Source organism: Trachurus trachurus (assembly GCF_905171665.1).
Source record: "Trachurus trachurus genome assembly, chromosome: 15".
NCBI classification, from domain to species: domain Eukaryota; kingdom Metazoa; phylum Chordata; class Actinopteri; order Carangiformes; family Carangidae; genus Trachurus; species Trachurus trachurus.
Genome location: NC_139906.1, coordinates 5854385 through 5881891, shown reverse-complemented (window position 1 = coordinate 5881891; position 27507 = coordinate 5854385). Strand labels below are relative to the sequence as shown.

Sequence of the window (27507 nt, the reverse complement as noted above, 5' to 3'; positions counted from 1 at the left end):
AGGAGGAGAGGAGAAAGGAGAGGAGAAGAGGAGAAAGGAGGAGAGGAGAAAGGAGGAGAGGAGAGGAGAGGAGAGGAGAAGGAAATGAGTGGGCAGAGGAAAGGATAAAAGGAGAAACTAGAACCTGAAGAGACAAAAGGGACAAAAGAGTGGAGGAGTAGAGAAATATAGAGAGATAAAGTGAAGCAAGAGAGGAGGACAGATAAAGGGAGAGGAAGAGGGGAGGAGAGAGAAGGACAGAGACAAGGAGGACAGGAAAGGACGGGGGAGGAAATAAGATGAGATGAAATAATGAGTACAAGAAATCATGAGTTGAAAACAAAGGAGAAGAAAAAGGAGCAGAAGAAACAAGAGAGGGAAAGGATGGGAGAGAAGGAAGAGTTAGAAGATGCGAGCAGATGAATCAAAGAGAGGAGATGGAGGGAAATGACAGGAAATGGGGAGGAAGACATTGAGGAGAAGGAGTAGAGGGAGGAAGAAGAGGGGCAGCAAATTGAAGAAACAAGGATTGAGAAAATAAAAGGAGAAAAGAGAACAGGGGACAAAAAGAGGGAGAAGGAAATTAGGGGAACAAGGAAGAGGGAAGGAAACGGAAATGAAGGGAGAAGTAAGGAGTGAGATGAAACAGTGAGAACAGGAGATAATTCAAGGAAGGAGAAAGAGAAGAAAGAAAAGATGAGATAAAAGGAGAGGAAAAAACTGTGTGGAACGAGAGAAGTAGAGAAGAGGAGATGGAGGAAGAGGGTAGGAAATGGGGAGGGGAAGAAGTGGAGGAGAGGAGGAGGAAACAGTGGAGGGGATGAAAGTGTCTCTGGTGTTTGAGCGTCTTGTTGAACGAGGCTGATTCAACATTACAGCAAATTATTCACCATTTCCATCTATTAGAGCTTTAATCTCTTCTATAGATTCTGCTGCTTCACTTCTCTCTCTCTCACACTACCGTTCTCTATCTTTTCTTTTTTCATCTCTCAATCCTGTATATTGTGTCTCTGTTTCCTTCATGCCTCCCTCCTCCTCCTCCTCCTCTCGTTCATTTTCAGTCGCTCTCTCTAGAGTTAAAAAGTGGGCGGAGCCACTGGTTGGAAAAAATATTGTTTCCTGGGGCTCGACAATAAACCAAATTAATCAAATTACAGATATTGCAAATCTTTTATTGGCTTTAATTTACTCTCATTGCATTTTTCAAAGAAATAAATCAAACTTAATTAAACGGAAGAAAGAAAGAAGCAACAACAATCACTCAGCTCGACATCGGTTCAAGAAGTCAGAGAATATTTAAGCGGTCATGACCTCGTTAATCCAAACAAAGAGAAAACACAAGCCGGCACAAAAGAGACAAAGTTGTGTTTTAAATTAAAGTGTCAACGATCAAATTAATGCTCCAATGAGAAACTGGACTTTATGTCGGCCTACTGTCTATCTGAGATCCAACTGACTGACTGACTAACTAACTAACTTGCAGACTAACTAACTAACTAAGTAACTAAGTATGTAAGTAACTAACTAACTAACTAACTAACTAACTAACTAACTAACAAATCAACTAACCAACAGACCAACCAACAAATCAACTAACCAACAGACCAACTAACTAACTGACCAACAGACTAATTAACTAACAAACTAACTAACTTCCAGACTGACTTACTAACTTACGGGAAACTAGTAAACAGATTCACAAAGTCACAAACAAAACAACCTAAACTGAGGAACAAAAAACAATTTAACAACATACTAACAACTACAACTAACTAACAAACTGACTAACAAACAACCAAAGTTAGAAACAGACTAAGACAAACAGATGAACAAGTTCCCTTCACTTCTTCTTTGTTCATCACCCAGCTCTACTTTCATACTTTCAGCCATGATGATAAATCTAACCGAGTTGAACCAGAGAGAAGATGAGACACGAGGAAAAAGTCTCAGACAAATATTTCTGGAACGGTCACGTTGTTGTTTGTTTTGGATCCAAAAGACAAATCTCTTGCTGTGTGTGTGTTGTCTGGATGTGAGGACTTATTGTCCCGACCCTGGACCCGATCCAGCCTGCAGTCACCTACAACAGGACAGGACTGTACAACACAACACAACACAACTAGGGATGGGACTTTTTGTCGACAAATCGACAAAAAATCGACACATGCTCCCCTCGACAAATGTGTCGAAATGTCGAGGGGGCGGGGCTTGTGGGATTTCCATGTGTAAATTGCATTTTGTCTTTCAATATTTCCTATTCAAATTAACAGCAGAAAGTGCCACTTACCCCTAATGAAATAAAATATTTTAAATAAAACAAATCCACCTTTTCTAAATGGGATAGCTAGGCTACTTGATCCTCATTCTGCTTCACATGTGACGGGAGCGTGCGCGCATGCTGACAGGCCACAGAGTCAAGAGATCAGCTGTCTGGGCTCCCTGAAGTCTAGGTGATGGTGCACTGTTGATGACGAGTCCGGCTGCGCAAAAAGGGCAAAACCATCGGCAAAACAGGTGGATGCAATGGTTGCATTCTCCGTAGAGGACGCTGACATGCACGGAAGAAAAAAAAAGAAAAAGAAACCGAATGCGCGCTGCCTCGTCCGCTCGTGCCGACAGCGGTGTTAATAAACCACAACAAAAGCACGTGTTGTTAATTTACCTCATATGAATGTGTAAAATCAAATACAGTCAAACTATAATTACAATACACTAAATATTTTAAGTCTCTACTATTAACATATAACCATTAACCAATTATTAATCCTGTAGGGGAAGTGTTTTAAATATTCAAGTCATTAATTGTCATCTATACCAAATGTTTAAGTTTATCATTGCTTGTTTTTTTAGCACAAATTACTCGCTAACATTTAAATTCCTACAAATTGTATGTTACGTTAGGTAAATGGACCAGTATTTCTTACATTTACCTTCACTTTTGTGCACACCTGCCTCTGTGTTTCCAACATAATCTTTTTTGGAAAGTGACAGTATTTGGAAATCTTTACGATTAATTAATTGTGGCGTTTAATACCGATTAATTGTGAAAACAAGTAATCGTGACTTCCCTAATCAGTAAAACCACATACAAACTGTCCCATTGTTAACCATAACCGTCCAGTGTTGTTGTTGTTGACCTCTGACCCTCATTCACTGCCTCATGTGGATGTCAGAGCTCAGATTATGAGACGGAGACGTAATTAAAAGAAAGAATATGAGAGGATTAACAGAGTCTGTGCAGACGATCAGAGGGACTTTCACTCCTGGATCCCTTCATGCCCAAAATAATTCCTCTCATCCTCCTCCTTTCTCTCTGATTGTTGTCCTTTTTTCACCCTTCCTCTGTCTTTCTTCTTTCGCTCTCGCTCCTTCATCATTTCTCTCCACTTGTTTACTTCTCGTCTGTGTCACTTCCTCTTTCAGTCCTCACTGTGGGACGGCGGGTCACATCCTCGTCTCCACACACCTGCATATTAAGCAAATTGTACGAATGTGTGTGTGTGTGTGTGTGTGTGAGGCGGCGGGTGCGTTGAATTTCCATTTTAATCAGCCCGTCGGTGAGCGAACAATCCTATTACTGCAAGGGAGGACAGAGGGGCCACTTCGCCACCTCTCCCTGTCTCCGTCTCCCCCCTCCTCTCCCCCCTCTCCCTCCTTCCATCCCTCCATCCCTCTCTCTCTCTCTCTCTTCTTGACGACAAATTAATCATCTCTCTAATGCCTCATGAAAGACAAACTTTTTTTTCCTTTTTTTTTGGGCCTCTTCTTAATTCGGGAGGTGGAGTATATCTGTCATTCACCCTCCCTCTCCTCCTCCCTCCCCCCCTCTCTGCCAGACACACACACACACACACACACACACACACACTGTACGCACAAAGACGCACACACTTTCTCCGTCCTCTCCTCTTCTCCTTTCACTATTAGTGTTGGAAAGATGAATGTGTTTTCTGTCTGTGGTCGGATCCACAGGGGAGAATATACACACTAATATGCACCTGGTTGCAAACACACACACACTTGTACTGTATACACACACACACACACACACACACACACACACGTATACATGCACATGAACCTACATAACAATGCTCCAAAGGCCATCATCATTTTTGAAAATGTTTTTTCTTTTCTTTTTTTTCCAGATTCAGTATTGATGGATGGCAGAGGAGGAGGAGGAGGGAGGAGATATCGATCACGAAGAAAAGAGGAGAACGGAGAAACACACTCATCATTAACGGAGCCGGGAAAGAAAAGGCCGGACGCTGAGAAAACGGCCTAATGAGAAAGAATACGAGTGCTGGATATACCACCGCCTGGTCCTCACCTCTGAATCACCTCCTCCTGCAGCAACACGGTGAGACCGAGTGGGATCGACACTGTTCAGACTGGGAGACATTATGCACAGTTACAGCTTCTAACAAGGAGTTTGCTGCTTTAAACAACTAAACGGCTCAAAATCATTTTTTTTTCTTTTGGGTTCTGACGATCACGCTTGTTTTCCAGCTGTCAGCCCGGTGGTTGGAGGTGTGGAAGGCAGAGAGGTCTGGACTTTGTTTCTCTCTTTCATTCCTTATTCCTAATGAGATTTTCACCCTCTGGTGTTTAAAGGGACAACGAGGAGTTTCTATTTGGTTATAAAAAAGTCTCATATTAATGTGGATGAATCTACGCTACCCACACTTGTTAATGGGCCCATTTTCGATAAATATATCGTTTTGTCTCTATCGTTATTTTGTTATTATTAGTGGTGGTGGAAATGCTGGTCGAGCCGACCAGCGTTTCTTTACTTTCGGTTTCGTGGTGAGTCATGAGAATAACGCTGCCAAACCGCCGTTTATGGCCGGGACTACGACGGTATGTGATCGTCTTCCAACCTCTGACTTTAATTATTGATGAATGAAAACATGAGTCTGTCTTGCGCCGGTCAAAATAATTTTACAGTGCGCGCGGAGGCTCATAAATGTAGTGTGAAAACGCTTCGCTTTTCCAAAACTCCTCGTTGTCCCTTTAACCACAGAAAGTGTGTGAGACACCTGGTCATACACACACTCAGTGGTTGTGTTCACTATGGATGGTGTTACAGTGGCTGAGCTGCTGGAGCAACGTCCTCATCTTGATGGAGATCCCCAGGGACCCCAGCATGGATCCCTGAGGGACTCCTGACCAAACTTTAAGGACCACAGAGTTCAACAACCTGCTGCTGTTTCTCTTTGTTGTGCTCAGACTGAGATCTTGAGACCGACGTGAATATTAGATATTAACTGTTTAGAGCATGGGTGTCAAACATGCGGCTCGTGGGCCAAAACCGGCCCGGCCGAGGGTCCGATCCGGCCCTCACGATTAATTTTCCAAATGTGAAAATTTGAAATTGCACATATTTCTATCGAGAAATTTCAGGTGGTTCATAATATGTTTCGTAAACATCTTAATAATGTACTGAAACAAAGGGAAAAATGCAAAGTTACAGGTTATCATACTATTACTTTACTGGCCGGCCCACTTGAGATCAAATTGCACTGTTTGTGGCCCCTGAACTAAAATGAGTTTGACAGCCCTGGTATGCAGAGTGTGGAGGAGAAATAAGATCCAGAAAGTCCAGGTGGAGCTACACATCCATATCAATCATTTAATTTGCATCAGCTCTTCCCTGAACTATCGACATGGTAATCTAATCAAATCTTGCACCAGTTCCAACATTAATACTGAGCTCTGAACTCTCGGGTAGCTTCAGTATAAAATCTTTTATTTAGCTCAATTATTTGGATCCTGCTGTGGATCCATCACGTCATGTTTGTAAAGAAACTTTCCTCAAACTAACATTTTGAGGATAGTTGAACTTTTCAAATGCAAAGTTCAACTATGAGCTAATGTGTATAAAATTGTACTTTTCTCACACTCATTACCAAACTTACATTAACTTTGCTTCACATATTATTGTTGTAACTTTAAAGCTCCTTATGGAGGTTATTATTATCACATATTTGTCCTGAACATCCGGTCTTGGGTCAATCAGACCAGATCTGTCCTTCTCAACTAATTCTTTTTATCTAATAAAACCATAAGTTACATTAAAGGGAGGTCATTAGAGGTTAAAATGAACGTTGAAGGTGTGACGTTCAGCTCAGAGACTCAGTTCTGGTCCGTTCATTAGAGACAGAGGTCTGACAGCGGACTGTCCCGTGGTTCACTGCTGACTTGGTCTTCTGTGTTTTGAGGGATCTTGACCTAAAAATGTTTCGTTACTGCGCTCAGACTGAACCCATCTGCCCTGGAGGACTTGTTTGAGAGTTTAATGGGCGAATCGTGGTGAAATGCAACTCAGCATAAAGCGCCGAACCTCTCAGCCGCTCACAAGCCTTCAGTGTGAGTGTAAAGGGAAGTACAGAGCATTTTTTACAACATCACTTCTGTCTGACTGCCAGGTCTGAGTCAAACCGCTCCCGTCTCTCACTCGTCTTCGTTTCCCGCCCACGCGTCAACAGCAACAGAAACGTTTTAAATGCAAAGTTCACAATGACTCATTAATTGTTTTTCACTTCAGTCTGTCATATTTCATTAACGTCTTCTCTCTGCCTGCTGCGCTCTCCTTCCAACTCACCATTACCGCATCAAAACTAGGCACTAAAATTATTAACAGACAAAAAAAACAATGCACGACTTGGTAATACAATCACTTAAACCACTTATACTTGAAGCTGCAGCACTTTGCAGACCCACTGTGGTCACCAGAGTGGGCTCCATCACTCTACAAACAAGTCCCATGCACGGAAAAGAGCAGCTCTTTCATCTAACATCTGATCTGTAAACGTCGAACTGACACATGGATGGAAACAGAGTGGTGGCTGAGCTTTTTTAGTTTAGTTTAGTTTAGTTCAGGTGTCCATTAGAGAGAGCGGCTGTAGTAGTCATGGTAACGCCCTCAACATCCATTCATCATCAACCAGCACTTCTGGTTCCTTCAGTTTTCTCTCTGTTGAACATTTTCTCATTCAAAGGGACGAGAGTTTCCATCTGGTCCTTCACCGGCCGAGATCTACTGTGTCTACTCAGTTCTACTCACTTAACTTTACACAACACACACACACACACACACACACACACACACATAAAGGCTGAGTGTCCGGGACATAATGGGCATGCCTGCTTGGTCAGCTGAACCTGAAACTGGCACTAAACTCTGTGATGGACAGAGTGAGAGAGAGAGAGAGAGAGAGAGAGAGAGAGAGAGAGAGAGGAGAGGAAGGAGGGGAGGTCGGGAAGACGGGGAGAAATCGTGAAAGAGAGTGATCTTAGGTTTCAGTCAGGGAGAAAAAAAAGGGTGAAAAAGGAGAAGGTGGATGCAGAGTAGACGAGATGAGAGGATGTTCCAGGTGGAGGTAAAACAAGAGGCAAAGAGAGGAGGAAGAGTGAGGAGGAGGGAGAATGGAGAGAGTTAGTGGTTTATATGAGGTGTTGTCCGACTTCGACAGATCTCATAAGAGAGAAATGACAGTAACACTTATTTGACAAATGTATAAAGAGCTTTCACACCTTCACACAGGTGACACAATCACAGTGTGAAGGACACAATCACATCTGGCCACACCTGGCTGGATCCCTGTTGTTTTTAAGGTTTTGTTCATTACCCATAAACCCCCTGGTATGGGAAGCCTCACCCCAAATCTACGTACTGTATATCCAGGGTTCAGATTAATACACAAAGGCGACAGAATGTTTCATGACATCTCATATGATTTCATTTAACAACATTTAAAGAGTCTGTAACTGTTTTGAAAGGTGCCACACACATAAAAATGTGTTAGTATCAGTATTTCCATGTGAAAGAAACCTAGGCTGGTTTATATCTCACCTGAGAAGAAGTGAAGACAGATTTGGGACAGTGCGTCTGGACTGACGGCAGTAAAAAAACAACAGTGAGTTACTGTGAAGCGTTCAAGAACATCTGAAGCACTGAGATACCGGCTCGGCCGTGGACGGCGTCAGGTCCATAGAATACAGGCTTGTTGTAAAAGTCGGTTTTTATGACGTTTGGTCAAAGATCAAATGAAACATCTGTTTGCTCTCAGCGAAGAGTGTATTGGGTACATATGGTGAAACACAGTGAAAAGGGCAACATGTTCTTCAGAGCCCAGAACAAAACGTGTTTCTGACTGATAAAAGTTGTTATAAAACAACTAGAGATAAAAAATAAAAAAAATAAAAAAAACTCTACAATTTAAGACAGGGAGCCACTCGTAAATGTGTTTATGGCTCGAGGTGCGCTTCTTCTCCGACTGAGGTATTGGTCACTGTCTGTTTCAAGGTAAATCCTCCACTGCAGGGGAGGAGGAAGAGGAGGAGGAGGTAAATGTACAACAGTTTCTTAGCTCATCTGACAGCTCGAATCCACTTTTTCCATCTTCGCTTCAGGTTTTGTTTTATCAGAGATGGAAACAAAACATCGTCAAATCAGAAGAGACAGATGTTGTACTCACATTTTTTTTTTAAATGTACATCAGCACTTTTATCTCCAACCCTTAACAGCCATATAGGTCCTCTATTGTGTCTCCTAAAATGACGGCCCAGGTGTACCAGACCTCAGTTGTCATGGTAACCTGAATAAACACTTCCAAAACGCTTGCGTACCAATGGTGGCTACGGCCCCCTGGTTTACTATAATAACAGCCGTGGCTTGGTTAGGTCCGGGAAAAGATCATGATTTAGGTTCAAATAAGTGCTTTCTCAGAACTAGATGGCCTTTGTCGCCATGGTTACAATAATAACAATGCAGTTAAAGGTAGAGTCTGGAGTTTTGTTCGTTGCAGTTTGTAATGAGCAGGAGGGCCGTTGTGGTGAGCTGGGAAGAGGGTGTTAGCGATGGATGCTAACCGCTACCGCTAGCCGAAGTTAGCATCGAGCTAGCTCACCACAACGGCCCTCATACTCGTTACCACTCAAAGCTTTAGTTGTCGGTGACGGCCATTGCGGTCCTGACTGCTGCTGCTGAGAGAGATGGAGACATGCTAGCACTCGCTAACATCCGGGACAGCTAGTGCGGCTAGCAGCCCTGAGCCCTCCTACTGTGCTGCACGTAGCTTCACCTGAGCTCCGTCATTGGCTGGAGAGAAAACACCGACTCTCTCGCTCTCCACCCAGAAACGTCCACGTGCACAACAAAACGAAGCAAAATACCAAAATACAGGCAGGGGGGGAGGGGGCGCTGCAGACACAGTCACCACCACACAGGACTAGAAGCCCATAAAGACGAATTTCATTTGTATTAGTCTAGCGTATATTTTGGGGCAAAAAACTCCAGACCCAACCTTTAACCAACAAAGGAAACATCATGAACTGAGGGCTTCGCATTTCACACAGTGTTTTGTCGGCCAGTCCATTAAAAACATCCTCCACTTTTCTATTTGCTCCTGTCATGACTGCGACCACTAGATGTCTCCTACTAACAAAATGTCACTATCAAGGGGGCAGTTGTCGGTCTGAGAAGTGAAGTCACTTCCGCGTTCAAAAAACTGCAATCCCCTCGGCTTCCTCTGGGGGCTGGTGTCAGAAGGGAGCATTCCCCATAGACCCCCATGTTAAAATTGCCGACTTTACATCCTCAATAAACATGATCAAAGCCTGGTGTCAGAATGTTTTTTGGTCTCAATCGATAGTTTCTACCCCCGCACACACTCTGAGGGGGGTGAATTTTTTTTAACTCTACCGTTTTACTGTTATTAGGTTAAAACTCTGGCCAATTAGGGCGCGGAAACGTTGAGTGACAGGTCCGAGCAGCTCCGTGGACAGCTGCTTCGAGGCCAGTGGGCGAGTTCTCGGCCGGCCAATCCAACATGGCGCTGTTCAGGCCGCCATATTTGAGTCACAAAAACGACTTCCCAAAACCAATGGGTGACGTCACGGGTGCTACGTCCATTCTTTTTACAGTCTATGGTCACTATGCGCTGACATAGATGTTTTATAGTCATAATAGTAAACAAGTATCCTGTTTTCAGCTTTTCTTAAACCTGTGTAAAACCTTGTCCTTGTCTTTGTCCTTGTTTTTCCGCTGCGTCCTGGTAGCAACAATAATTTCAGACCATTTCTTTTGCTTATTCCGCCGGGTCAACAACTACTGCTGTTATTTTCTAGTGCCATAATTTCACCCGCGTCTCCTCGACTGAGCACTCGCTACCTTCTCATGCCGAATTTCTTCACACATATCTGTAAAATGATAAAATTGCTGGTTGTAGAAGAAACACAAAGAACATGTCGGTATGATTTTGTATTCCTGTGCATCTATTTTTTTTTGTTTTGTTTTGTGATATAAACCTGGTAGAAGATGGAGAGGCAGCAGCGGAGGAGAAAGATACACAGAGGGATAACGACACACAGAGGAAGAGGGTTGGTGCGTTTGCTCAGCTGAGGCTGCTGCAGGTGTTTCTCCTCCACTCAGTGAAACAACGTGTGGCCCCGGACGCTTTCTCTAACCTGCCTAACGATAAAAGGAAGGAGGAAAAAAAACAAAAAATCCTTTTTGTTAAAGCGCAAACAGAGCATGAAGAGCAATGTGTTTGTTTTAGCCTTGTTAGTGTTGACAGAGGTGTGAGTTATTGAGTTAATAACATCGCAGTGTGTCTGTGTGTGTGTGTTAGAGTTTGCCGCCGAGCCTTTCAGCCGTACACAAAGAGCCACAGGTGACTGCAAAGAAACACAAGGAGCGCACATGCAATTGTCCATTATGAATGCAAATGAGTGAGTGTGTTTGTGTGTGTGTTTTTGTATCTTTGCTCATTTTTCTTCCGCTGCCTCTAGAAGCTTTTGTGTTATCTGATCAGCCCTGCAGTGCTGTGTGTGTGTGTGTGTGTGTGCTGTGGGTAGATCAGTGTTTAGCTGTGTATTTTTCTACCAAACACACCTTACTCCCAGGTGTCATAAATATTCTTTATCTGCCTTTTTTCCCCTTCGTTCTCCCGCTCTCCATCCATCCATCCATCCATCCATCCCTCCCTCTCCTTCTCTCCCTCCCTCCCCATCCACCAGCCAGCCAACCCTCCTTCCTCAGGCATATTAAATCCCCTGCAATTGAAGAATAAATACGCCACATTAAAACACGAGATGTGATATGGATTCATTCTTTTGCTTTAAATAGCATTATGAAAACGGGGAGACCGCCGTTAATAAGCGGCAAGGTGGGAGCTGCTCCTCGCAGGCGGAGGCGTGCAGATGCTAGTTGCTGCGGGCTCATCAGCTTTACGACGTAACGGCAGTACTTTATGGAGGCAGTGGAAACATCGATTTATGCTGATGACTGTGCCTGTGTTCTGTAATGCAGCAGCGACACAGTGTAAAGCTCCGATGAAGCCGGGGAGTGGGATTGGGTTTGGGATACTCTGTGATCTAGTGGCTGTTACCTGCTATTTAACATATGGACGGTGCTGGTTGGTTAGTTAGAGGGAAGCATCACAAGCATCTCACTATTTAAAGACATTTCCCATATGGACACCTACTGTAATATTTATACTTCAGGAGCGACTGTATGGGAGTCAGGGGAACGGAAGACGACACCAGTCGGGATTGAATATGTGCATAGATTTAACTGAGAGATTTACAGGTCGTCATTTGGTAGAAATGATAGAAGAAATGAGTTTAATTAGTTCACGTCAAGGGATTTAATCTCTAATCAATCAATGCACAAACAGCAGGTCAACAGGATTTTCAGTGATATGAAGTTGTCTGATAATGATGATTACAGGTGATTTATCTATTACCACAGGAAACTTCTCACAAATTACTGAAAACAGCTGTAATTAAATAAAGGCTCATCCTGAAAACTGACTGAGCTGTAATAGCACCAGAATTACAACCTGAAGATTACGTCTCTGTTTATCCAGGGTCAAATAAAATATGAAATATTTGTGTAAAGTTTTGTTTTAATATCTGTGTGGAGTCTAAAAAGTTACTTGTAAGGTCACATTGACCTCAGACTAGACTAAACTAAATTCTAATGGATTATTTTTTGGAGGTATCACATTCACAAGGCCACAGCTCTATATTGTGAGGTCAAAATGACTTTAGCTTTTGATCCCCAAAGTCAAATCAGTTACAAATGCTGGAGTCCAAACAAATGTTTCTGCCAAATTTGAACTTCCACAAAAGAGTTACCGACATATTGTGTCCTCGTCAATGAGACGCATGGACGGACAATCGATAGACAATGAGCCTCCGGCTATGGAATAAAAAACTTTATCGCAAAGTGGAAAATCAAGAGAGAAGTGTTCGACAGATGTTTAACAGATGTTGAGATGAAGTTTAACTGTTATCAGACGTTCAAATGTCTCAGAGGAAGAAATCTTTCCAGCCTCTGAATATTACACAGAGGAGTTTCCTACTGTAGGTGAATAGGTACAACCTAAACTGAAAAGAGTATTAAATAGTTTCATTTACATGTAAAAACACAATTTTAAAGCAGATTTGACATGTTATTTCTGGGAGTTTATAGTGTGCATAGATTATAGTGTGAAATATGATGTGACAGTGACATGTTTTTGTATTATGATGAATATTTTCTATTCTTATGTGCTGTGCTCCGTGTGTCACAGGGCTTAAAGTAAAAAAAAATCCTGAGCCTGAACTTTTTTCCAAGGAGCGGGGGTGCAGTGGATCCGACGCATAGCCTACACATTATAGGCAATTTAGAAAACAACTTTTTGGCATTGTGCTTGGTGATGTACACAGGGTTCATACACATTTTAACCAACAAATTTCCATGACTTTCCCATGACTTGGCAACAAGTTACCATGACATTACAAGACCTCTAATCAATATATGCATGAAATGTATGAAAACTATGTGTAAAAAAATAAATAAATAAAATAAAAAGTGGAAATGTCAAAAAATAGATCTAATGACAATGGGCTTTATCCTTTTTCCACTACTTCCTGAGCTCAAGCCCGCTTCATTATTACATACAGACAAACTGATAAATCCAGGTGTGTCTGACCTCACAACAATGGTCATTCCCCCCCAGAAATAAAATGAATGTGATTTTAACACATTGAAGCATTCTGGTGTACTCTGAGAAGAACATGAAGGGAAAATTTGTTTCAGATTTTTAAAAAAAAGAAGCACATTGAGTATTGACTGAGGGTCCTATAGCTTTGTTGCCTTACAATTGTAATCTAGGGGTCTGGACCAGCCATTCAAGGGCCCGTTTCCTCTGTTATGGGGCGTGGGGGGGGGCACGTCCGTGCAGCGTTGCGTTGCGGACATGCAGAGATAAAAAAAAAAAAAAAACGAAATCGAATGCGCGCCGTTACGTCCGCTCGTACCACCAGGTTCGTTTGTGCCGACGTCAACAGCGGCAAGAGACCCGACGCTACCTGGCGTATCACTGCCTCCAGCGAGTGACTGAGTCACGTCACCAGGCTCATACAGTACGCGCAGGCAGGCCAGGGTTGTCTTGCATACGACACATTTAGCTTTGTCTTTGTCCTCCGTCTTCTCCAGCCATGAACTTCAATGTGTGCAGCCAAATATTGTGTGTGTGTGTGTGTGTGTGGTTTTTTTTTTTCTCTGAAATTTTCAAACGCCGGAGATCCGGCACGGGGCCGGAATACTTTAAGCCCTGTGTGTCAAGGGACTGAAGATGGAAAATTGCTATAAACCTTAAACTCTTAAAGCAGCTTATCTCAGTGAGATCATTCTCTCACGTATTTACATGATCACAGACAAACACATCAAATAAACTTAAGTAAAATTAAACTCACCCTCACCCAAAATGCCAATGAGCAATGTGTAAATACTGTAGGACTCATGCCGCATATGAAACTACTGCAGAGAAAAGCACAAGTTTCCTAAAGTGATTAAATAAAGGACCATAAAAATAGCACATGGTTTCTCTGTCTCTAGCTGAAGGTCTTTGAGTTTTCAGACCTTGAAAATGAAAACTGATAATTTACTGAAGTTTAGATGAAACTGCACACAGCTGTGACACATATAGATATATCATTAACCCCAGTCCCAGACACAAAACCGACTGACACAGGTCTGCTCTGTGTTTTTGTTGTTTTTTTTTGTTTGAAGTATAATTGTAAGTCTTTATAGCACAAAAAAAACATGGTTTCCAGCTGCGACACACGCATCCTGCATCATTACAGAAGATTAACCGAGCCCAGACACCTCGCCGCGCTCTATGATAGGAGATGATAGACGGCTCTAGTTCCAGGAGTAGCTGTAATTGCAAGTCCACAGAGGACAGAGGAGACGTCTTTGAGGAAAAAAAAATACACACACACACACACACACACACACACACAGACAGACAGAGAGAGCTTTTAAAGTTTATCCTTTATGTGTCCTGGGGAATCTAAGCGCACCGCACGTCCACATGAATTTATACATAATATTGTGATGGATCCTAAAAGCGTTTGTTCTTGCAGAGGCAGAGAAGTAGAAGTAGAAGTAGAAGGAGAAGAAGAGACTTTGTGGTTTGAGTACAGACGGACGGACGCATCTGAGAGGAAACTCAAGGAGAGAAGTTCAGAGGACGAGGTCGACTTCCGCTCAGCGAGACGACCACACAGAGCCGTCGTCCAGACACATGGACGACAACACAGCGTGGGTGGAGAGGACATCAGTCAGCACAGCAAAGTACGACACATGTCTGGATGTGTATATGCACATATCATGAGTTTAATGTTCATATTTATATAAATATAACTCATTTATTTTCACTTTTAGATTCTGTTTCTATGTTTCTTTTATTATATTACTGCAGTGAATTTCACGGATATAATGTGCATCAAGATATTGTGACTGGAAATGTTGATAAATGATTCATGATGATAACGAAAGTATAGTAATCATGGCGACCTCACGTTTCCTTCACACCTTGCAAATCAGTATTGCATAGGGATGCACATGATTAACAGTTTAGCCGTTAACCGATAACAAGAACTTTGACCGATTAATACTATCGGTTATTTATTTTTTTTAAATTAGTTTAATATGTCGTCAACTCATGGGGGCGTGTCGACACGTGCATATTTCACAGCAAAAAAATACACAGGAGGACTGACAGTATGTGCAGCAGCCCATGTGAAGGAAGGTCAGACAATACATGTAGCTACACAGACACAGATGTGTATCTGTAACAACGGCGCTGAAAAAAAAGAAAAAAAGAGGACATCGCTGCTCTCCAGCCTGTTCACCTGCAGCTCTCCTGCAGCTCCACAGAGGAGCTGTTCCTTCAGCAGCAGAGTGGATGTGGCATTGATCAGCTGTCGCGGCGCACGTGTGTATTTAACTCATTGAGTGCCAGACCTTTTATAAAATGGTCAGTGCCAGGTGCCAGCATTTTGGGGCATTTTGAGTAATATGTCAAGACCCAGAGAGTATTTTGTACTATGACTCTGAAAACACCAAACAGCTCAAAGGAAAGAGGAGACTCTCTATTTAACTAGGGAAAAACCATTTGTTTGTACCTTGTTCCATTCTTGATATATCTTAAGGTGAATAGAGCCTGGTCGTACCAAAAAGACCACTTTTTTTCTAGAAAGCTGAGAAAAATGCATTTTTGTGAAAGAGAGTCTCTCAAGAAAAATAGTGATTTATCCGTTTTAATTTTGGCTTCAAAAATATGTAAGACATCTGAAAATTTCATTTCACATGTTTTTTTCACCCCCCCCCCCCCCCCCCAAAAAAAAAAAAAAAAGACTAAACAAAAAACAACAACAACAACAACAACAACTAAAATACAACAAGTACGAGCAGTTGCTGCCTCTCCTACGCCCCCCTCCCCCTCCCCTCTCCTCTCCCTCCTCTCCCCTCTCCTGCTTCTCCTCCTGCTGCTTCCCCTCGTCTCTGAAGGAGGGAGACGTCATGGCGTCTTCAGCCTCTGTGCTGGACGCGGCCGCGGCAGCGACGCACCGCGCTGATCTCTCGGTTCGTCGTCACGTCGTTTAGACAGCAACTGGTGAAACTGACTCCGCGATCCGCGTCCGCTTCGGCATTTTGGTGCTGATCATCTATCAGTTTACTTTTCCTGCCTCCTCTGATCACTTCATGCTGGAGCTATGCTAATAGCATCAGTGGCTAAGCTTCCTCCAGCTCCACGTTACACTTGTTCCAGGCTCTGCCCGTCGTTTTTCTCTAGAAATAGAAACTTTTTCCGACTTTTTTATCTCTGTACCGATCGCGCTCGTCTTCTCCTTCTTCTTCACTTCTTGCTCTGATCTACAGTCTTCTTCGTTCTACACATCCCAGAAGCCCCAAAATTACTCACAGTGTGCGCGAGAGCGTCCCCATTTACCAGCCGCAGAAAAGTGCATTTGACGTCTATGGACGTCAATGGCACTCAAGCGTTGGATTTTGATTGACGTCCATAGACGTCAATGGCACTCAATGAGTTAATGGCAAAAGAAAATTTAAAAAATTGGAGCAATCTTTTTTTTTATTTTTGCCGTTAAAGCAGAAGGGGAATGTTTGTGTTAATATAAGTCTTAAATAGTTATATCTTCTGACGGCAATCACTTATATAGAGTGTTTGGTCTGAAACACGGGTCTGTCAGTCACTCTGCTCTGCTGTAAGCCGAGGAGAAAACTTTCCTTGTATCCTACAACCTTTATCCAATGAGGAGAGAGAACGGCATAAAGGGGCGGTCCTCTCTGTGTGTGCAGCCAAGGGATGCGCGTGAATGTGGTGACGTAGGGACGAGGGCGGGGACTGATAACTCCATCGGCTGACAGGAAGTTAGCCAAAACGACCGGATCGCTTACTGATAGCTTTAAATACAAACGTGCGCCGCGAGCGTCTTAATCTTATCGGTTAACGGTTAATAATCGGTTAACGAGCGTTGGTTATCGGTCAGAAAAAGAATTCAAAACGTGCATCCCTAGTATTGCACAAATAACTAGAAGATGAATCTGACATGTGGTGTCTGAATGGTGATGGTGAGAATACTAAACAAATACCTCGAGATCAGACTTCAGCAAAAGACAAAAGCTGTAAGCTATAAATACAAATACACCGAGGTTAACACAGATACTTAGCTTTGGAACAGAGGTGATTAATGTGCTTTTTTTTTTTTTTTTTTGCCATTTTGTCCTTGATTATAAAGTGACAGTCTCACAGCGAGTCTCCTCTCTCTCTCTCTCTCTCCGCCCACTTCATCTCCCTTTCATCTCATTACTTTGCAGGCACCACCTACAGTACTCTGCAGCAGAGGACACCAGACTCCAGCAGGTCCGGTCCGGCTCAGGGTTACCGGGTCCACTGAGTCTGAGTCAGCTTTCCGCAATAAATCATGTTCATTTATGTTTAATGTAACCGTATATGTTGTAATATTGACTCTCTTTGGACGCTAATGTGGAAAAGTGATTACATTTTTGGAAAGTAAGGGATAAAAATAAAGAATGGAAGGGAAGGAAATGAGACGAACGGAACTCCATTATGACATAAAACTAAAATAAAATACATTTATATAGAAAATAAATAAATAAATAAATAAAAGCACAACTATATATTCATCCTCTGTATGCATGCAATTATACGTCGTTCATGGTGTGATTCACACACCTCCCCTCCTCTCGCCGTTGTCGACCACATCACTGCACACGAGTGGGAACAACAGGTGTTGAGTTTCGTGCTCGCTGAGTAAACACTGCGTGCGGCGGTCGGGATGACGATGATGACTCTATTTGTTTCACCCATACTCCGTTGCTCTGCATAAGCGGGACGGCGTAAAAATAGCGGGGCAGCACGGAAACGTTCCCTTTCCCTCATTCATTACACAATTATGCTAAGCCGCATGCTCGACTATGAACCAGATGTTGTGTAATTAACCTCGGTGTGAAGATAGCGTTCTGCCCCATTGTCTCTCACCTTCAAGAATGAAATGGAAACCAGGCTGAGGCGGAGATAAGGGGGGGAGGTACCTACTCCCGAGGTTCCCACCGGCACCTGAACTAAGCTGAACTGAGCCGAGTCAAACCTGCTAAAAAAAAAAAAAAGAAAAAGAAGGGAGCTAAAACTAATTAAGAGTCGTGTGCAGATAGAAGCTCCACGCCGCGGCCTCGGCAACCTTCAGATCCAGCTGTGCGAGGAGATGAAACCTTAAACAGGAGGGGAGAGACGTGCAGGTGGACGTGGTGTTTTTTCAGGCAACAGGGTAGATGGAGTTTCAATTTAATTTTAAAAACACCACAGTACTTTTTTACAGAGGAGCTCCGAAACAAAATCTAATTAAATTGATCTGACTCCACTTAAAAGAGCTTATTCGGTCCGGATGCTTCCCCGCACATGGCCTGCATTCCTTCATCCTAAATTATTAGCTTCATGTTGAAAAACCTAATGTGGAAATGTTTAAAGTCTCTTTATTTCAGTTTTGTGTCCTGACAGCTCGGCTCTGTTATTTGTTTGCGTGTAGTTTTGATAAATGAGGGTCACTGTTCTCTCGGCTTTTTTTCCCCCGACCGGTCGACCTCTTGTTCGCAGCAAATCTCCTGCAACATCTGTCACCGGGCTGCACTCTGGCTGGCTTCAGGGAGGGATGGCTGATCTTCCCATGATGCACTGCTGCTACCATCAGGATTATTATTAATATGTTGAAATCGGTTCCGTCGTGGCAAGGTCGGCCGAATTAGCATCTTCTGTTTAGCTCCGGTCTCATTGGACCTTGTGTAAAGAGACGACAACCCACCATTTAAACTGTGTTAAACTCTGTGTAACACAATGTGTTGATTTATTATTGTGCTGTGCAGGAAAAGTGTGAAACATCAACAAAAATGCTGCCTCCATAATTACTGTACACAAACAGAGGGTCAGAGTTCTCACAGAGGAAGCTGCACAGTCTGAAACGACTCCCTGTTGTTTTAAATTCAGATATTACACATATTTACCTGTTTATTTCTGGTTTTAATTATACAAATGTTCACCCGTTTGTCTGTGTTTTAATTATTCTATTGAATAAATAAGCCCGTGTGAAGCACTTTGGTCAACACCTGTTATTTCCAAATGTGCTCTATAAATAAATTGGGTATTAGTTTAGAGTTATGTGTGAAGTCTAGAGGTTCAAAAAGCTGCTCTTCATCCATGTTCATTTACAGTCTGTGGTCAAAGATGAGTCTGTTCAACCCTCCTGCTGCGTTGTTGTATTAGACAAAGATGTCCGACACTCACAACCTGGAAGGATAATGAGTAAATCCTCTGTTCACCATGTAGCCTGGTTTACCGCGTTGACCTCCTCTCCACCCACTTCACCTGCTCCGTCCTCCTCAAATCCACCACTCCAACAACAATGCCGCATCTCGCTGGACAATGACTCACACACACAGTGACAGGAATCACAAAACAGAGGTGAAAAACTGCCTCCCTCTTTTCCTCCCTCCCTCCTCCTCCCTCCCTTCCTCCCTCCTTCCTCCCTCCCATCATATTTGGCAGTTACCCTTTCAGTGAAAGTACCACTGTCATGTTGCAGCATGTGCTCTGTAATCTCTCTGCACAAGAGGCTGATATGAGCAGCGGGGCCAGCTGCCTCTCTCCGCCGGTGGAGGACCCTCCAGGGCCGCTGGGTGAAGGTGAGGAGCCGGCGCGGTGGAGAATCACAGACAGAGTGTGTGTGTGTGTGTGTGGGGGGCGGGGGGGTCGGGTGAGGTGGGGGCTCTGTGGACAGCTCGGTGAGAAGTGGGCTATTGAAACCAGGTGCTGCCTCTTTAACTCTCTCTCTTTCTCTCTCTACGCCTCTGTGCTGACGTCAGAGCCTCCCGGAGGTGTGTAGTGTGTATTGTGCGGATGTTGCGCTGTCACATGTTGTTGTCTGCAGCTGCTCGGCCGACGAGGTTCACAGTTTCATGTTGCTGTGTTCTCGCCGACCCGACGGCGTCTGACCCCACATCACGAAAAGACACTTGTGAACCGACGCAAGCTCGTGTCAACATTGCTTCTTCTTTTCTTTTTTTTACCACTTCTACATCAGGGGTTCCCAAACTTTTCAGCCCACGACCCCCAAATAACGGTGCCATATAGACTGGCTACCCCCCCCGACTAGCCCCAGAGGTGACTCGCACACCAATTGATGTATCTGAACACATGTGATTTTACATTTTTACATGTCAATCGCAACTGTATAGATATACTGTATATATTTTTATAATTCAACGAACCATGTCAATCGCAACTGTATATATTTTTATATTTCAATTAATCATGTTAATCGCAGCCAGCTATATAGATTATATATTTTTTTACAATTCAAAGAATCATGTCCAACCCTCCTGTAGCTATGTAAATGTACTTCTTCTGTTATCTACTGGTCCTCCGTCTTTATGTACTTTTTATGTTAATTGTTGTATTGTTTTGGGGACTATACACAATCCAACAACTCCACAACGCTCTGGTGGACAAGTTGTGACCTGCACATTCACCACGCTATGAGATAATAACGGAACGTTATGTGGAGTGACGGAGTTGTTTTAGAGGTAAATTCATGCAAAACCGCTGATGCGCGTTGCCTTCAGGGACAGTTTTTCATCAAGCAGTCTCTGCATTTACGTCTAAAACAACTCTGTCTGGTAACGTTCTGTTGCGTGGTGAATGTGCAGGTCACAACTTGTCCACCAGAGCGTTTTGGAGTTGTTGGATTGTGTATTTGATGAGTTTGATGAGAGAAACCAGGAAATCCCATTAGCCTCCGTAGCGTAGCTCTGAGCAGCTCACGGCTCTGCTCCGCCGTTCTAAAAATAGCTTGCACCAGCAATTAAAGGTAACGAACCTACTGCTATGACTATAGGGATTATGGCAATGGGCCAATTTGCCAAAATGTTGAACTATCCCTTTAAGAGAAAGAATGAAAACTTATGTGAGCCGTCCATCAACACAGGCTGCTTCTAACCTGACCAGTATCAAATTAATCGGGTCGTAGAGAGTATTCAAAATCAGCTTTAAATCCTTCTCAAAGCCCACACTTGTTGCACTGCTAGTTTACAGCCTCGGCATCCTGTTGTGTATCCACCACACCACCAAACATTTACACATCCTATCCACAGCGTTGCCACGACAGCGGTCATGGCGGGAGATCACTAGGCCACAACAGTGTTCACACAGTGTCAGGTGTTGCCACTACTTCAGCTTCAGGTATGAATATGCAAATGAGGACGCTGACCTCGGTGGCCACGTTTGTGTGTCTCGTTCAGTTTTGTTTATCTCTCGTGTGCATCCGTGTTTGTGTCTCCTCACTGACCTGTAGCAGCTCCTCTTGGTCTCCGCCCACCTCCAGCACCACGGCAACCGAAGCGAAGGGACGACTGGCCATCTGCTGTCGCTCTCTCATCAGCTGCTGCGGAAGCAAACAGAGAAATAAACATTTTTTATTTGCAAAACTTTATTTACGGGCCGAGATTTGACAGAGTTGTCTTTATTTACACTGTAAAACATTGTTGGAAATGTACAGGTGGAGCATGATTCCTCACTAATATTTACTGAGAGGCTCTGCTCAGACCAGCAGGAGATTAAATGCCCTGCTCAAGGGCATCTTAACAGTAGTTAATGCTCCTTTACATCCATCTGGGTTTGGATTTCACCCCACAAAAGGCACATATGCTCGATGGCTGTTTTACTGAGAAACCATGTGTGATCAAAGATGAAAGAAAGGTTAAAATAATCAATGGTTAAGGAAAAATGGAGTTAAAGAGAAACAGAGGAAAAAGAGAATGGGAATTTAATAGAAAGAAAGAAAGGTGAGGACAGAGAGGGAAGAAAAGGAAAATGATGGGAGGAAGAGGAGGAGGAGAGAGGGGAGCAGAGATCAAAGCAGAGTGGTTGATAGATGCGCAGGAGGAAGGAGAAGGGGAGTGGGGGAATGGCAGGTGGTGGAGGGATGGAGGGAGTTGGAGGGGAAGAGGAGGAGGAGGAGGAAGAGGAGGAGGGCGGGCAAACTTCATTAATGAGGAAATGTCAGATGAACAAAGGCAGACGGCGAGGCCTTTATCAGCATGAGGTCTAAACACCCGACTGAGAACACAAACACAGAAACACACAATACAGAGAGGAAGGCTGCAACATATTGGAAACATACAAATACACACACACACACACACACGGTAAAACAAAGACACACACATCAACACCAGAAAGAAAAAAAAAACATGCTCGTTGTTGCTCTCATCCACCCTCCACTCTCCATCAAAAGCCTCTTTTCCCGGCGTTTTCCACTCCACTACAGACGTATTAATGGGGTTTTGTTTCTACGTTTAGCTCGGGGGTGGCCACCTGTTTCACGCACAACACAAACTCATTTCAGGCCGATAATGCGCCAAAACTCTAATCATCAGTATGGTGCTTGTTGTTGTTTCGGCAAAAAATCTGCCCGGTGAAGCCCTCGCCACACACACAAACATACACACACACATTTCTGAGTGGAGGTAGACTGTGACTCCAGATTGTGACCCTTACAGGAGATAAAAGCTTTAAATTCATCTACAGCCAGAGATAATTATTCCACAAAGATGAAGCACATGAAATGAACTTTGTTGGATCAGAGTGGGAAAATGAATTCAACAGGAAGAGAAAACCGGAAATATGAACAACAATAGACTTGTGGTTGAAGATGCTTCTGTAACATTAGGTGTCTGCAATGCCAGTCACCCAACGAAAGCCAAAAGTTAAAGTACTGTATGAGGTAACACTTCATAATAACAACACACTGATAAGTGTAAGTTAAGCATAATTAAATAGTTGATTCATAATTCATAGAGCATGCATCCAACACTGAAACTAATTACTATGTATGCAATTTAATTTTTAATTCATAAGCTCATCTATAATGTGTTGAATTATTTCAGATTGATACTCATTCATAAACGATGGATTCAGCATTCACCAGTTATTTATTCAGGAGAATATTTGGTAACCCTTTAATGTACAGGCCACTAATTAGCAATCAATCGTTATTTCTTGACTGTATTTCTCAACATTACTATGAAATTGACCGTTATTTCTAGGCTATTTCTAGACATTATGACGCAATTAATTGTTATTTCTTGTCTATTTCTTGACATTATCACGTAATTAGCGGCCTGTAAATATTTTAGGAATGTACTGTCAATTACTAACAACCTGGAAGAATAATGATCTGCACTGTTTATAAAACATCCATTAGCACACTTACTAAACTTTAGTAAACCTCTAAATCACAAGTGCAGCATGAATAGTTCATTTATCTACACATGGTACAAATTATCTTATGAACCACTGACGTCTCCTAAATAACTGGTTTGTAGAGATATGATACTTAATTTAGAGTTAAACATACTAATGTGTATCAATGTAACAACAATACCATTTTTTAAAATGATGAATTAAGTACACTTAATAATGTTGTACTGTGTATTGTAAATGTTGTTGTATGTAATTAAGTGTTACCAAATGTAATGTTAAAAATGTCAATGTTATATCTCATTATAGTTGTTTTGTTATGTCCTTGTTGTCTGCATTGTTATGTCGTTTATAACACTATGTTTTTCTGTCACTGTACTGTTTTTATGCTTTGGGACTCCGGATGGAAATTAGCATTGCTGCTATAATCCGGCACATTTACATGTTTTTATATGTTCATTGATGAGCACTGTCCCACCCAAATAAACAAATAAAGTAAAGGAAATGAACAAGCAAAATGAGGAGGATGTGAGAGGGATTCAAGACATTTTCTGAAAATCTGAACTAGACAGTAAAATATAAGAATTTAACACAATTAAAGAAGAAGAGGAGCAACAGTGAAAGGCCGAGGGAGCAAAAGTGACAGAAAGGAAAAGAGCAAAGGAAGAGTGATTACCACCTGGAAGAAGTGAGCCACTCCTAAATGTCACTGGCCTCCACACTCTGTTAGCTCTCCCTAAACCGCCGCGCCTCCCCTGCCTCTGTTGTCGGCTCCTGTTGCTGAGAAAAGGCTGCACACTGACATTAACTAGCTGTCAGGTGTTGTGCTAGCGCGCCGCCGGCTGCCAGTGTCAGACTCTTTAAGCATGAATGAATACTACACCTGTAGCTACATCAGCAGCGGCGGAAACTGTGTTCTGCTCGCCTCGCGCGCTGCTGCTGCTGCCGTGCCTCGGCTAATGTGATGTCTTCTCTTGTTAGCTGTCACCGCTATGCTAACGCTGCTCGGATGACAGAGTGTGCTCGCTAGCGTCGCTGTTAGCCTCCTGCTGATGTCAGCTCAGATTTGTAGGAGCCCAGGTGAGACGGCGAGGGAGACGGGGAGGGGTGTCGGTGCTCGGCCGGCGAGCTTCAGGAGGTAATTTATCCCCTTTAAACATTTTTAGACCTTTAGAGGTCAATGGGGTTTTATCAGGTTAGTTTATGTGTAAAAAAGACAGTGTAGCTACAAAATGATGAGCATCTTTGTTGAGTCTTTGTAGCCAGGAAATTAGTGCTTAATGTGATGTAAAATTAATTAGATTAGATTAGATTAATGTAATCTAACCCAAGCTCTTCTCTACAAAGTTTTACAACAGTACATTAAAGGTCCCATCTACTAAAGATTAAAAAAGTAGATTAACAAGTCTTTGATTATAGATCAGCTATAGGTTCTATATTAATACTAGGAAAGTTTCAAAACCTCAGTCCACAGAGAAATACTCACAGCCTGTATTCAGAAACTGAGCCGTCAGGACTTATGTAACTTTGTGATGTCACAAGGAAGCAGTCATCAAGCCCCACCCACCACCTGAATTCAACCTCCAACACTTGCAGGATTTGGTTTCTCTGAGTGTTTTACCTGAAATCTGAAATATATGTATATTCAATCACATAGAAAACAGCCAGCCAATGAGAGGAGTGGTTCAGAGCCTCCTCCATTCTGATTGGCTGAGATCATCCTGTTGTTACCGGAGCTGCTTAGAGAAGCTGTAAAACTAGTGTATACTGAGGTGGTTTTTGGCTCATAGAAAACACCAGAAAAGTGTAAAATATGGGATGTTAAACAATGATGCCAGTTTACACCCTTACTTCTTTAAAGATGAAGGTCATTTCGATATTTTCTTATTTCTGAAGACAGTTTATTTGCTAATTGCTCTGACATTAGGCCAAATTAATGAAAACAACAGTAAGTGGAATACATGTTTAGATCTTACAGCCCATTTTCACAGTATTATAGTTAGCATTGTGCCTTAAGTGCACAATTCACATATACCACTGTCGTTTTTTGTTTTGTTTTTTGGGTGCACTTCATTCATGGTTTGGGTGCATCCCTGTGTGAGTTGTCCTCTCTTCTTTTTCCTCCCTAAAGCCACAACTCCTGTGTGTCTAAGTGAGATTAGACAAACTGGTCAAGGTGAGTGAGGTCACATTTTGTGTGTGTGTGTGTGTGTGTGTTGTGACTTAATAAATCAGTCTAGACAGAGGAATTATGTTTGGACATAAAACGTGGGAGCAATATTCAGCACTGTGTTAAGTTTTAGAGTCTGTGGCAACGAGTGTGTGTTTTTATATATGTGTGTGTGTGTGTGTTGAATGTACATGTGGACTTTTTTGTTTGTTTGTTTGTTGTTTGTCCCGCTGCATACAAATGCAAATGCTCACGCTGATTTCGGTAAAACAGACCACTCGTGTGTGTGTCCATGCGTGTGTTGTGTGTTTAACGCCCCCTATGACAAGTCCTTGAGTGGGCAACAAGGACAAGGCAGCGGCCATCTTCTCTGTCTGCCTGTCGGGCTGTAAATCAGCCATAAAACGGCTAATTAACTCTGCTGTGCTGTAAACAAGCGGTGCCACACTAGACACCACCAACTGGATGACAAAAAAGGAGGGAGGGTGGAGACACACAGAGAGAGAAAGAGAAAGAGAGAGAGAAGTGATATCTACCTTTTCTGGTTTCAAGGATTTTAAACCAGATGCCTGAAATTCAAACTAAATCACAGGAGGACACACAGTTAACATTCCCTTTGAGTATGCGTCCATGCTTTCTCTCCATATTGAATGTGCCTGTGTTTATCTAGCCTCGAGGGGGAGGCGCGACATCCCAAACATCCATTCATTCATCCATCCGGCCGTCTCAGCTGGACAGACAGACGGATAAACAGCCAGGAGAAAAATGAGAGTGCTGCAACAATGGAGCCAATCACATGGCGAATTATGCTTCACAGAACGCAGCTCTACCAAAGTAGCACCTGCGAGCTCAAATTGCCGGTACTGTTAGACGGATTGGAAATATCTGTGTAATGTGCTGTTTGCAGAGTTTGGATGCACTCCTGTGCAAATAACGGGTTTCACAACGTGAAAGTGGCTTCACTGCTCCTGTGGCTGCAATTAAACTCCGCATCATCTCCATGAGGGCAAAACTATAGCAGTGTCAACACATCTGCCAGCCTGTGTACATATGTCAGTGTGCAGGTTCCTCTGTGCTGTAAGGGAACGTGTGCAGCAGCAGCAGCAGCAGCAGCAGTATGTTTTCCATATTCACAACCACTCAACACTGTACTGGAACTGTGTGTTTTCATTCTCAATGCATAATGATTTTAATAACAGACTCTACATGACGAGCTGTAGGGACTCACTGAGCCACACACTTTAGTTTAGGTGGTGATATGTTCTTCCTACTTCAGGAGTTTGGATCTTACTTCCTGGTTTTGTGTGGTGCCAAACAACTTTTTCAAATGAGCAACACCGCGTGATTGACAGGTGTCAGGTAACAGTAGTGTTGCAATGAAGCTTAGTCTGAGTTCAGTCAGAAAGATGACTTCTATTCCTCTTCCTTTTACTGTTTACTCCATAAAGAACCGACTCTAGGTGTTCGACAGCCAATCAGATCACAACACAATTTGTTCTTACAAATTTTAGTATGCATTTCATTTGTTTGCACAATAGTCTTATTTATTTACTTGTTGGTGCCGTTTATTGTCTCATGATTTGTGTTGCAATGTCATCCTACGATTAGTGTTCTTATTGTTGTCATGTATTTGTACTGTGACCTGGTTTTGTCCTGTACAGTGTTTCTCCTTTTTTGTATGGCGACACAGTTCCCACAACGAATTTCCCCCAGGGGACAATAAAGTATATCTTATCTTATCTTATCTTATCTTATCTTATCTTATCAATCAACCAGCCAATCAAATTGTCCATGTCATATTTTAAAATCTGGTCTCCTCTCCCCTGCCCTGAGCTTTCATTTCAGTGTGTTTACTACAACCTGGTCTTCTTCATCCACCTTGAATCAGACCAAGTTCATCATCACAACCAGAGCTCCAGCTGCTCCTCTCCCTATGTTATTGTAAGACCACCATCAGTGTCTGAAGTGTGATGAGTTACAGAAGTTCTGGATCAAAGCGTTATGGACCTCCACCACAGTGACGGAGAAAGGAAGGGAGGATGGTGTCATGACTTGGGTTTCTGCTGCTTCTTCATCAAAGAAACTACACTTTACTTTATGAGGTAACCCATGGTGGCAGCAGTAGAAACACTCTGTCTGCTCATTTACAGAGAAATGCATCTAAACTGATCAGGAGGAACTCCATCATGCAGCAACACAATCATCCAAAACACTGGGTCAATATAA

General features: G+C 42.8%; 1 protein-coding gene across 1 annotated transcript in view; it reads right to left on the bottom strand.

The window, feature by feature from the left end:
* atrnl1a (attractin-like 1a) overlaps positions 1-27507 on the bottom strand; it is a gene marked incomplete at its 5' end in the record, with an annotated part of 302603 nt that overhangs the window by 26863 nt on the left and 248233 nt on the right. Inside the window, one exon of the mRNA XM_083988807.1 lies at positions 21199-21294. Coding sequence (XP_083844933.1) covers positions 21199-21294 — 96 coding nt within the window. The remainder of the gene's footprint in view (positions 1-21198; positions 21295-27507) is intronic.